Source organism: Phyllostomus discolor, chromosome 8, assembly GCF_004126475.2.
Source record: "Phyllostomus discolor isolate MPI-MPIP mPhyDis1 chromosome 8, mPhyDis1.pri.v3, whole genome shotgun sequence".
NCBI lineage: Eukaryota > Metazoa > Chordata > Mammalia > Chiroptera > Phyllostomidae > Phyllostomus > Phyllostomus discolor.
The window spans coordinates 79,057,156-79,069,791 of NC_040910.2; the positions used below are offsets into that span (position 1 = coordinate 79,057,156).

The window sequence follows — 12,636 nt, forward strand, 5'->3', positions numbered from 1 at the left end:
CCCACAGAGATAGTTCTGGCCCAAAAGCTTGCCCTCTGGCCACATGCCAAAAAGCAGTCCCTTACTTATGTGGCCTAGTGTGGACCTCTCCCAGCTATTTCCAGTCAGCACTCAAGACCTCGAGGTTGCCGGCCCTGGCATCTGAACCAGGTTTCAGATGCTGCTGAAACCCTCTGTAGTCTTTCCTGTCTTAGAAACAAGGTGACCGACTTCTCTGCATGGGCACCCCCAGTCCCAGGATGACCCCTCCTCTCCAGCTTGTTTCCCATCTCTATTTATCTCCTAATACCAGCCTGGGCAGACTGTGCACTCTGTGGGTTGAACTTCAGTAGTCAGGAGTTGTAGGGGCAGGCACCACTTACTCCAAAGAGTAGAGGCAGCAGGGAAGTAGTCATGGCCCAGAGAATGAAGCTGCCCCACCACATTCCCCAGAGCAGTGGACTTCACTGGGTCTCAGTTCACTGGAGACTCCTGCATGCCTGGGTATGTAGTTGTTCCATCTGCCCTTCCTCACCACACGTTTTTAGCTCTAGGAGTTCCAGAGCCTGTGGGGTGAGAATCAAGAAGGGAACATCACCTTGGGTCCGAAATCCAGACCTGTCTCGGCAGTGAGGGATTGGACTGGTGGGTTTCCCCCAGGCAACGTAAGTAACAGTCTTCCTGCTCCGTCCCCAGATGGCAAGGTCAGCCCCGGCACGTTATCCATAGGAAGCGCTTTAACCGTACCCTCTTTCCCAGCCAACTCTACTGCCATGGTGGACCTCACCAACTCACTTCGAGCATTTATGGACAGCAATGGAGGTGAGTAAGTGAGCTGCTGCTCTACCACCAGCTGCTGTGATGAAGGTGCTGTTCCCTTGCAGCATTTAGGTCATTTCAAAAGGGGACAGAAGGGATCCCTGATCTCAGAGGGCTGGGGAAGGGAGTGGTGTAGGAAAGAAAGCCCCTTCTCCTATCTTTGCCTTATGCATATACACATAATTAAAGATGAAGGGAGAACAAAGTCAAGCTGACCAGTGAGAAGAAAATCACTATAGGCAGATCACCTGGACTTGAATAAAACCAGGAGGAATCTCATTCCCAAAATCAAGGAGAACCAGGGCAGACTCCATCTCTGTAAACAGAGGATGAGTAGAAATCAAGCGCCAGTATGAGACATCCAGGCCCTCCCCCACACGCAGGCAAGTGGTTTATCTTGCTCTACCTTTCTAGGACATCGCACCTAAAATCCAGCTTCCGAGCTGCAGGAAGTACCTGCATAGGCTGCACTGGGGCCTGTCTCACTGCAAATGGCTAGTGAGATGCCCAGCCCAACATTCTTGTACCACTTCATACGTTGTGCAATTTGAGAAAAAGCACTTGGCTGGACTTTAGAAATGCTGAACTATTTGCTCTATGCCCCTAGCCTACTTCTGCATCCCATTTCCTCCTCAGCTGCTTTTTTAATCTTTCTCTTTGGTTAATAGAAATCGAAATAAATATGCTGGACGAGAAGCTGATCAAGTTTCTGGCCTTGCAGAGAATACATCAGCTTTTCCCCTCCCGGGTCCAGACTTCACCAGGCAGTGTCGGGGCACATCCGCTGGCTTCTGGAGGGCACCACACAGAAGGTGCGCATGCACATCTGCCACCACACCGTGCCATCAGATCGCTCTGTGGGAATGGCTATCTCCCTTTATGCAGATCTCAGCTTTCAGTACTTTGATCCTGTTTCTTTTCTCAGAAAATAGGAATCAGGTGGCACCCACAGCTTTCAGCTCAGACTCCCGGAAGTCCACTGTAACTTTCTATCGTATGTGCCAACTTTGAGACACAGAAAGCAGCTACAAGTGCCCTTTGGTATATGTAGTGCTTTCTGTTGCCTTATGCATATACACATAACAGTTGTTTTCAAATATTCAAGTTAGAAGGTTCCCAAAAGTTGAGAAACAGGGTAATAGGCTACCCCCCTGGAAATTCTTCCCAAGACGTTAATTCTGTTTAGGTTATCCCTTTGAGCATTAGCTGTTAAGAGTGCAGTCTCCAGACCAGCAACATTAGCAGTAACTGAGAAGTTATTAGACATAACTCGAGCAGAGCTCAAGCCTCACCTCAGACCTACAAAATCATAATCTGCATTCTAACAAGATCTTTAGGCAATCTATATGCACCTTAAAGTTCAAAACCATTGGTCTGTGTTTTGTTTTTTGGCTCAGCTTCCCTATAGTACCAGCTAATATATCCCTGACAAACCAGCCAGTATCAAGAACTTAAAAGTACTGTCATCCTTAAATTCTGTGACCATTGTCAAAGCTCTGGTCCCTCTTATCCCATGTGGGAAATGCTGTGGGTGGGGTGAGAGAAAGCCTCACCTTGAAGCAGCCGAGTTAGGTGTGAGTTTGGAAAAACTACTTGTACAGTGGGATTATATTCTTTAGGTCATAACCCAAAGGTCCAGGTTCTCTTTAATGTTTGAGCCACAGGTTCTGTTGGCTTGTGTTTGAGTGCCAGGTTCTGAGTTTCTGAATGATCCTGTCCCTGTGTTTGTCTTATAGTACAAAGGAAGGAGGTACAGGCCCGAGCTGTGTTCTACCCACTCTTAGGGTTGGGAGGAGCTGTGAACATGTGCTATCGAACCCTCTACATCGGGACAGGTGAGCCAGCTGGGGAAGGTACTAAGAGCTGGTACTAAGCCAGCTGGGAGAGGTTCAGCCCTAAAGACTAACACTCTTACCCTCAGAGGCTAGAAAGGGACAAGGGACGTCCTCTCCAAGGCTGACTGGTTTAACCTAGTGGATGTCTCAACCAGAGGGGCTAAGAAAGGAGACTATCAACTGCTTGTCTTCGGTATCTAAGGCCCTTTTGCTTTGTGTCTAATGTGGCATCAGAAGAGTTCAAAGCTCTGTTGCTACTCAGTGAGGCATTTAAAACACTGCAAGGAACTACCCAGGAGAGAAAAAATTCTTTATCCCTGGAGGTCTTTGAAAAAGATATGGGGATCACATATACCTGAGCTTTAGTTAGCTCACTCTCTCGTACAGAGGGACAAACAGGGATTAGCCCTTAGCTTAGACATTTTCCTTACTTTCAGGTGATATTCCATCCTCTTCAATAGTCCACTGTTCCCCTGTGAACAGCAGCCACATGTGCTAAAGCAGATCAGCTCATGGCAACAACTGTTCTTTAGCAAGAAGGTGGAAAAGACATCCGTATTAATTCAAAAATACAAGGAGGGGGCCCTGAACTACCTATCCCTCAAGGTCTCCTAGTGCCTGCCCAGAGGCCAACCTTTTCCCCCCTTACCTCCCTTGCACATACACCTTACAGTCTGTTCTCCGCCCACCTTTTCCTCTATTCCTGCCACCTTGCAGGAGCTGACATGGACGTGTGCCTTACAAACTATGGTCACTGTAACTACGTGTCTGGGAAACACGCCTGCATATTCTACGATGAGGTGAGGGGTGCTGATGGGGTGGGAGGGAGCTCGCCCAACCTCAGGCCTCTCACAGGCACTAGGTTTTTGTTCAGTGCCCTGGGTGAGGGGAAGATGGTTGGGGATATTCTCCTTTTCTTCCCTCCCTGTCATCCAGGGTGGGGGAGGAGTGTCTTGGTGTGAAAGGGGCATTCTGCTATGGCTACCTGCTCCCCAGGAGCAGGGCTGCCATATCTCCTGAGGTTGATCACAGGCTCAGTGGGTGGGAGGAGGGTTAAAGCAGGGAAGGGGAACAGCATAGAAGGAAGCCAAGCCCTCAGTGCAACCCTGTGAGTTTCACCATCCCATATGCCAGTGTAGAGGAGACAGAATAAAGGAGTGGGGGAGGGGAGTACTAAGAAGGAGGGCTTCCATGAGGAGGTGAATCTTGAGCCCTATTCAAAGATACAGAGAAAGGAGACACAGCTGGGGAAGAAAGAGAGCTCCCCAAGTAGAGCAGCACAGCTTTCTCCATATGTCCTCTCTCCCCTTAGCCTCAGGCCCCACGCAGCAGACCACACATCTTATCTTCCCTCCTCCTCCTCAGAATACCAAACATTATGAGCTGTTAAACTACAGTGAGCATGGGACAACGGTGGACAATGTGCTGTATTCATGTGACTTCTCTGAGAAGACCCCGCCAACACCCCCAAGCAGTATTGTTGCCAAAGTGCAGAGTGTCATCAGTAAGTTGGAGCAGAGGCGTCTGGCTACAAAGCTTGCCATTTGGGGGCACATTTCTAAGGCTCTGGTCAGGGTGGCTCTGGCTTGCTGCTGGTGATGTGTTGTGTCTTGCCTTCCTGGTCCCGTTGGCCAGGTTCTTACTCCTGGGTCCAGGGAAGGCCATGGAGAACCAAGTGCTGTGCACCCACTTATGTGTACATATCTATTTGGGGACTTCCAACTCCACCAGTCTTTGTGAGCATCCCTCACCCCATTTATGCAGCACTTAAAGTGGGGAAGGGTAGAGACCCATCTGACAAACAGCCCAGATGGTTGGGCTGCTCACTATTCCTCTCCAGTGACCATCCTTTTTTTCCCAGGGCGCCGCCGGCACCAGAAACAGAATGAAGAGCCAAGTGAGGAGGCAGCCATGATGAGTTCCCAGGCCCAGGGGCCACAGCGAAGACCCTGCAACTGCAAAGCCAGCAGCTCAAGCTTGATTGGGGGCAGTGGGGCCGGCTGGGAAGGCACAGCCTTACTGCACCACGGCAGCTACATCAAGCTGGGGTGTCTGCAGTTTGTCTTTAGTATCACTGAGTTTGCGACCAAACAGCCCAAAGGTGATGCCAGCCTGCTGCAAGATGGGGTCTTGGCAGAGAAGCTCTCTCTCAAGCCCCACCAAGGCCCTGTGCTGCGCTCCAACTCCGTTCCCTAGGACTGGCGGCCACCCCATCACCCGCCTGTCCACCCGACCCAAGACTCCTGCAATGCAAAAATGTACAAAAACCAAGCCCGGGTTTTTTCTATACTCCACCAGAAACCCTTCAACTACAATCTTTGCATGACATGAAGAAAACCTTTTGACTGTTTTTTAAAAATCCTTTTTCTTTTCTCAAGTTCTAGGGGGCATTTGCACATATATTTGTACTCAACATTTCACGGGAAAGCGGCAGACCCGAGCTGAGGAACAGTGTGGGCAGGGAGGGGAAGGCCAATGGTCTGGACACTTCCTCCGACACAAAACCATTCCCCACCCACCTGCTCCCTCCCCCTCGCCCGCCGTTGTAAAATAATCAGAAACTTGTTCTATTTTGTGGCAGTGACAATAGTTTTATATTAAAAGAAAAAATACAGTTTTCATACAGCAAAATCTATACAATATCATTGTTTTATTTAATATAAATATCGCTACCCACCCTTCTTCCATGGTTCCCACCCTCCAAGTTATTTTCCCTTTCTGCAGCGGTTGCACTACAGGTAGCTACTGTGTATTATGGACAAATGAGAAATGAATCCTTTTTCTGGCTGTCCATCTATTTTATTTCAAATAAGGAAAAGTGTATTTGGATTTTGTGTAAATACATCTAGTGATGACATTTTTTCAATGTTTTTAAAAACTGTGTACAGTACTACATGTGGTAGAGCGTTTTCTTCAAATTGTCTATTGTAGCAAAAACGTTTTTGTCGTAAATCTGTTGTGTCTCCTTTTTTTGTTCTCTTGCCACTTCTCTCCTCTTCCCACCCAATTCCCTCCTCTTCTCCCACCCCACAACTAGTACCAATGTACATAGTAATTGTAATGTTTTAGACTTTACAGAAACTTTCCTGTATTCTGTATATAAAAAAACAAAAATACTTCAAATTATGTTTTCTGCCTGTCTGTCCTACCTGTCATCACCCTTGAAAGGGACTACTCCTCAAGGTCTTGGTCCTAGTCTCATTGAACAAGTCACATGCCCCAAAGGACATCAGGAGAGGGGAGGTGGTGGAGAAAAGTAAGCCTAAGGTGGGTGGGTGGAAGTGGGAGGGTAGAGGTGCATCTGCTCAGGGGAGCTGTCAGTATGGCTTTGCAGGTGACTCAAGGGGGTTCAGAGGCCATCAGCATTTGACATGATCAGAGTCCACAAGATTCTAAGGGTGTGCAGGCCCCCGCTCCTATTGGCTCCAAAATCAAGACACTAAAATGAGCTGGCATGAGGTCTCTGCGTTCTGGTCTAGAAGCTTTAACTGAGGAGTTGGGGCTGCCTTTGGTTCTGGTTATTTGCTATCCTATTTTACTCATCTGTTCTGAGGAAAGTCACACCACCTGGTTTTGTCCTTTCCCTGTCGGCCTTAACTGGGACTGGAGCAATTCACTTATTCAAGTACCACTTGACCCTACTCTGTGTCTGGCCCTTCCTAGGACTTGGATCTTGTTGACTTGCCATTAGCAGTCAACTAGGCATATGCGGCCCCTGCTTCCTGGGGCTTAGAATCTAGGGTGGAGCAATTTCTCTATTCAGATGCCTCTGGGGAACATCACGAAGGAAACCCAGTCTTCAGACCCAGATGTGCCACAGGTCATATGACTTCAGTCACCACTTCTCTACAACAGCTGCTCCTTGGAAGACAAATCTAGTGCATTACCTTACTTGTAAGGCCTTGGGGAGTGCTCATTAAACCAAATTCCATCCTTTCCTCCTTAAATGCCTTATATGAGAAACTACCCTGGAAGTCTCTTCCTAAAGACTGCCTCCAACTCGTTAGCTAGAGAGTGCCTGTCTGCCTATCTAGCATTGCTCAAGTAGGTAGTACCTGTTGACCTGTCAGGATTTTGCCTTGGGGGTGGAGAATGCATTTGTTTCCTTCATATATTCCACCCCCAGCCTTATCCCACAGTATCTGCCATTGAACCCTGAATCTACAGTGCAGCTAAACAGGGAACTTCCCCAGGAATCTGAGGTCCATCCCTGCCTTCTACCTATCTTCCTAGCTTTCCCCTTGCCCTTAAGGGCCTCTTGAATGCCCTGCTCCATATTTCCAAGGCTAACCACATTGCTGGGCATATTGTAAGTGCCAAACGATGGATACTAAATTGTCCCAGGTTTCCCAAGCAAGGCTGTTTTCTTCTGGCAAATCACCTGGACAGGAATACCCTTACCCTTGCCTAACTAGCTGTTCCCATCCATAGTCACTTCTCCCATTGAATGGTGGAGCTTCACCATTTCTATTACCTGTGAGAACCATTCCACAGAATTTCCTCCTGAAAGTCATAAATGTTACACTCTCTTCCTGCTTCCCATCAGAAGTGGAGGGGGTGAGGAACAGAGGCAGGGAGATATAGACAGCTAAGGAAAGAATCCTGACAGCTCTTAACGGATGGTGCCATGCTGAACACATTGGATCACTTCTTGGACTCGATGGAAAGAATAGAGAAGAATCCTAGAAACTGAGGACAAGTCATGAGGATAGGAATGGAAGGACTTGTTTATGGAGGGCAAAGTATCCAGCACAGAACTCACTCTCAGACACAAGGGCATTCATGTACACACACCTCTCCAGAAAGGAAGGACACTGCAGCATACACCCAGAGGACTCACACACCCATCGTTAGCCCCTCCTGCAAGCCCTTGGCTACAGGGCACCACACAAAGGACAGATACATTTGATGTTCACTCAAGAACATACAAGCAAGAGACTACAGATACATGCACACACCTGGAGGGCCTCTCAGCGACATGGACACAAACACGTAAGATTCACACACAGGATCCAGAGGCACGAAGGGTGATCCCAGGGCCCATGGACACACTATGTACCAAAAAAATCATTCACACAAAAGGTATGTGAATGCATGTACAGACCTAGAAGGCACTCCCGGGGTGCTGGTGCACACATACACGCATCTAGAATGAGTTCACGCAGGCACACACCTAGAGGGCGCTCCCAGGGCCCAAAATGTACACGCACCTAGAAGGTGTTCACACAAGCACACATCCAGAGGACGCAGGCGCACGTCTAGGGGGCGCTAGCAGGGCCCACGCTCACACGCACGCACACACACCTCTGTTGTCCCTCCCGCCAGCCTCAGCCTCCACCTCCACCTTTCGGAGATCCAGGCGCTCCCAGCAACCTTCCTGGCCTGTACAGGGCGGATCTGCAGCTGCCGGGCGGCGTACCGGGGCAACGCCGGGCCTGGGCGGAAACCCGGAGGCGCGGCCGGCATGGAGACTCTGCTGCTGAGCGCTGGGTTGCTGCTGGGCGCCTACGTGCTTATCTACTACAACCTGGTGAAGGCCCCGCGGTGCGGCGGCATCTTGAGCCTGCGGGGCCGAACGGCCGTGGTCACGGGTGAGTGCGGGCGGGCGGGTAGCGGGGAGACCCGGAGGGCGGCGGCGGTGGCCCCGGTGTCTCAGCTAGGCTCCCGCCCGCCTTCTGCAGGAGCCAACAGCGGCATCGGGAAGATGACGGCGCTGGAACTAGCACGCCGCGGAGCGCGTGTGGTGCTGGCCTGCAGGAGCCGGGAGCGCGGTGAGGCAGCTGCCTTTGACCTCCGCCAGGTGAGGGATGGCAGGGGCGGGTGGGACGGTACACAGAGGGCAGAGACACTACAGAGGACAGAGACACCGGAACACAGGGCTGAGCATTGTCTCTGGGAGATCGAGCCCCTTAGAAGAGAGTGCGGCTCAGTTCGTTAAGTATGGAAGAGAGAATGCACAGGTGTTCTATCCACACAGGGAAGGGGCATCAGACCCAAGCTGAGGCATGGACTTCCCTGAAGAAGTTAATTGCTGTTCTAAAGACATTTAAGGATCGGTAGTTGTTACATATTATTGAAAGACAGTAGGGAAGGGAACACCTGGGGGAAAACAGCATACGCAAAAGCCCTGAGACAGAGAAGCTAGTCTGATTTAAGAAACTGGGGAGTTTAATGAGGCTGGAGTACAGAGTATGGGGGAAAGAAGCAAAATGAAGGGGGCAGGTCCAGGTTCAGGAGGCCCTAATAGACCTTACTGAGGAGCTCGGATTTTATAGGATGGGCAGTGGAGATTCAATGAAAGGCTTTCAGCAGGCTCTGGACTGTCAGAATAGCCTTTTGGAGCCAACCTTTGATGGCTGTGCAGTGCCTAGACTGGAGAGGACAAGAGTGGATGAAAGCAGACTAGTGAGAAGTCTGTTGTAGATTTTAGGGTAAGGCAGAGGGGAGAGTAATAATAATAGCAAGTACCTACATACTGCTGTGTGCCAGGAAATGTTCTAAGTATTTTACATATATTAACTCATTTAATCCTCACAACAACTGTATGATATAGGCACAATTATTATGCTTCCCATTTTACATTGTGAGAACTTAGGCTCAGAGAGATTAAGTATCTTGCCTGAGGTCACACTCTAGTAAGAGGCATAGTCAAGATTAAATCCAGAGTCTACCAGAGTGAGGGATATGAATTCGGCCCAACACAAAATTGTAAATTTACTTAAAACACAATGAGATACTTTTTGTGATTATATGTCTCAATGTATTTAATGTGTGGCCCAGACACACCAAAAGATTGGACACCCCTGGCTCTTATCCATGTCATACTAATGCATAGAGACAGATCTTAGTAATAGTAGGAGGCAGACTCTTAGAATTTAGTGCCTGGGGAGAAGGGAGAGGAGAGAGTTGTCTGGTAACAAGCCCAGCCCTTGCTACTCCACAGGAGAGTGGAAACAATGAGGTCATCTTCATGGCCTTGGACTTGGCCAGTCTGGCCTCCGTGCGGGCCTTTGCTACTGCTTTCCTGAGCTCTGAGCCACGGCTGGACATCCTCATCCACAATGCCGGTGAGGGGCAGCAGGCCCTGCAGGGGGGCGGTGGGTGGCTAGCGGCAGCCATCGCCTCCATCCAGGCATTGCTGGGGGCCAGTGGACAAATGGGAAGGATGCCCCCTACCACCATATCACAGATGGGGCCACCAAGGCCTACAGGGATCTCTCCAGGGAAATTGCTCACACCTAGTCCCCGCCCCAGGGATCAGTTCCTGTGGCCGGACCCGTGAACCCTTTAACCTGCTGCTACGAGTGAACCACATTGGCCCCTTCCTGCTGACACATCTGCTGCTACCCCGGTTGAAGACATGTGCCCCTAGCCGTGTGGTGGTGGTATCCTCAGCTGCCCACCGGCGAGGGCGCCTCGACTTCACACACCTGGACCGCCCTGTGGTGGGCTGGCGGCAGGAGCTGCGGGCATATGCCGATAGTAAGCTGGCCAATGTATTGTTTGCCCGGGAGCTCGCCACTCAGCTTGAGGGCACTGGCGTCACCTGCTATGCTGCTCACCCAGGTGAGTCCTGGCTCTTTGTCTGCTCTGCCTTGCTTTGATTCCCTCTCCCCTATCCTTAACCCATCCTGTGCTCCCCTAGCCTCTCACTGAATTACAGTATCTCAGAGCAGGAAGGAAGCATGGTCCAAGCATGACCCCGGAACCGGGCTGTCTTTGTCTGGGTTCTTGTTCTTACACCACAAGCTTGGAGGCTGACTAATGGGTAGGGTATGGCCATGAATAAGGCCCAGGTTCTCACCCCAAGGAATCATCCATATGGCTGAAATGACTATAATATGAAGATGATGATGATGATGATGATGATGATAGCTAATGATTATTCATTCAAGAAGCATTTACTGAGTGCCTACTATGTACCATATATTAATCCCAGTGCTAGGAATATAGCAGTGAACAAAACAAAGACCCTATCCTTGTAACATTTACATTCTAGTTTAGGGGAGAGAGAGACTGCTAATAAAAATACACAGCAGCAGGTGGTGATAAAGTGCTATGGAGAAAGATAAAATAGGTTAAGGGGAATATGAAATGACAGGGTGCCATTTTCTCTATGGCAGTGAAGGAAGACATCTCTGAAAAGGTGACATTTTAATAGAGGCCTAAAGGAAATGAGAGAATGAGCCGTGTGGCTTTCTGGGGAGAAGTGTGCAAAGAACAGAGCAAATAGCAAGTACAAAGGCCCTGAGGCAGAAGTGTCTAGTGTGCTTAAGAAAGACCAGGGAGTCTGGTGTAGCTTGAGCAGAGTGAGACCAGGAAAATGACAAGAGATGCAGTATAGAGATGGGTTGGATCATAAGACCCACCCCTGCCTTTAGGGAATAGGCTACAGGATAACAAAATCTGCCCTAACCATGTTACCATACTGTATTTCAGATGGTCATTGCCTGTGGCTCATCCATAATTATAATAATCACAAGTAATCTTTATCAAGCCTTTATTATACTCCATATCTGTAATGTCCAAAAGATAGTCTGGTCTACTGTATGTGTTAATGAATCTTTTTTGGTTAGACAAAGAAAAAGGAATTGGCTAGAAGATGCAGAGAGACAGAATTGTACCACACAGGGGACACAGCATGAGCAAAATCTGGGAGATGGGGATGTACAAGGAGTTTGGATGAAGAAAAAAGAGGCTTTCTGTTGAAACGAGTGGAATCACCTTCTGGGGGCCCTGAATATGCCCATTATATACTACCCTGGTCTCCCTGAAACTAGACTCTGTTTTCCCACTCCCTTCTAGCCCGTTTTTCATGGCTCTTACCCTAGGCCCTCACCCACTGTTCTCCCCATTCCTTCCTTTCTCCTGTCTACAGGGCCCGTGAACTCAGAGTTGTTCCTGCGCCACATTCCTGGATGGCTGTGCCCACTTTTGCGCCCACTGGCTTGGCTGGTGCTCCGGGCACCAGGAGGGGGTGCCCAGACCCCTCTGTACTGTGCTCTGCAGGAGGGCATTGAGCCCCTCAGTGGGAGATACTTTGCCAACTGCCATGTGGAAGAGGTGCTTCCAGCTGCCAGAGACGACCGGGCAGCTCACCGGCTGTGGGAGGCCAGCAAAAGGCTGGCAGGGTTTGGGCCAAGGGAGGATGCTGAATCCGATGAAAACTCCCAGCCTGAAGACCCAGGGACACCACCAGAGCAGTCCCCACCCTGAGGAGCCTACAGTTTCCGAACCCTACCCTAGCCCTCAGAGCTCACCAGACTTGTCTAAGGTCACACACTGAACTTGGTTTAAAGCTGAACCTGAGCCCCAGGTTTCCTCACCCCCAGGCTGGGATGCTTTCTTTGGCACTTGGTGGCCCTTAAAAATTTTAGCTGTGTGCCAGTCCATGGCCATTGAGGAGTGTACAATTTTTACCTCTGCAGTTATTTTCTGAGGTTTCAAGGTATGACTGGGACAGCTTTTTTCCCAGTGGAAGGAAATAATGGGTGATTATTTCTTGCTGAGAATGACAGTAAGCCAAGTTTGAGGGTCTGTGTGTGTGTGTGTGTAACATGCCACTCTTCATATTTCCAGGCCCCACCCTCAGTGATGCTGATCAACTCTGGATGAAGGCCTGGGAGTTGGTAATTTGATGTACTGCTAACACTGAGAATCACTAAACTGGGTCCTTTGCAACCATGTAGTTAGGTAGTTAAATTATCCCTGTTCTACAGAAACAGGGTTAGGCAGCAGTGAGGGACTCACCCAAGGTCTCAAAGCGAAGATGTGGACCCCCACAGTCCGGCTCCTGGGCCGGCTGCTGAAAGATGGGTGCTGGGAGGTGAGGCAGGGTAGGGCGGTTGTTATCGAGGCGACCCGTAGGAGCAGACGGATGCCTTCCGCGGAGCTTTAGGGCTGGGGCCCACGATCCCGACCCGCGTGAAATAAAGCGCGTCGACTGCGGAGGCTCGCGCGCGTTGCTGCCTTTCTCACTGTGCGGGCCCCGCCCTCCGCGGCC

General features: G+C 49.9%; 2 protein-coding genes across 4 annotated transcripts in view; both read left to right on the forward strand.

The window, feature by feature from the left end:
* The window catches only part of PHF12 (PHD finger protein 12), a 40,786-nt gene extending 35,030 nt beyond the window's left edge, over positions 1 to 5,756 (forward strand). For 2 of the 3 annotated variants that reach the window (XM_028521823.2, XM_036033333.1), the window contains 6 exons: positions 676 to 801; positions 1,467 to 1,610; positions 2,535 to 2,633; positions 3,351 to 3,433; positions 3,999 to 4,137; positions 4,495 to 5,756. In XM_028521823.2, coding sequence (XP_028377624.1) covers positions 676 to 801; positions 1,467 to 1,610; positions 2,535 to 2,633; positions 3,351 to 3,433; positions 3,999 to 4,137; positions 4,495 to 4,829 — 926 coding nt within the window. In that variant the 3' untranslated portion in view covers positions 4,830 to 5,756. Of the gene's footprint in view, positions 1 to 675; positions 802 to 1,466; positions 1,611 to 2,534; positions 2,634 to 3,350; positions 3,434 to 3,945; positions 4,138 to 4,494 lie in introns of all 3 variants that reach the window. The other variant, XR_004904809.1, reaches the window with a different exon arrangement.
* A 2,216-nt stretch (positions 5,757 to 7,972) lies between these two features.
* On the forward strand, positions 7,973 to 12,583 carry DHRS13 (dehydrogenase/reductase 13). Its single transcript, XM_028519247.2, is given in 6 exon segments — positions 7,973 to 8,224; positions 8,315 to 8,433; positions 9,577 to 9,700; positions 9,888 to 10,199; positions 11,512 to 11,830; positions 11,832 to 12,583. Coding segments are annotated over 6 exon segments (1,089 nt in total). The 5' UTR covers positions 7,973 to 8,097; the 3' UTR covers positions 11,920 to 12,583.
* Positions 12,584 to 12,636: the final 53 nt, after the last annotated feature.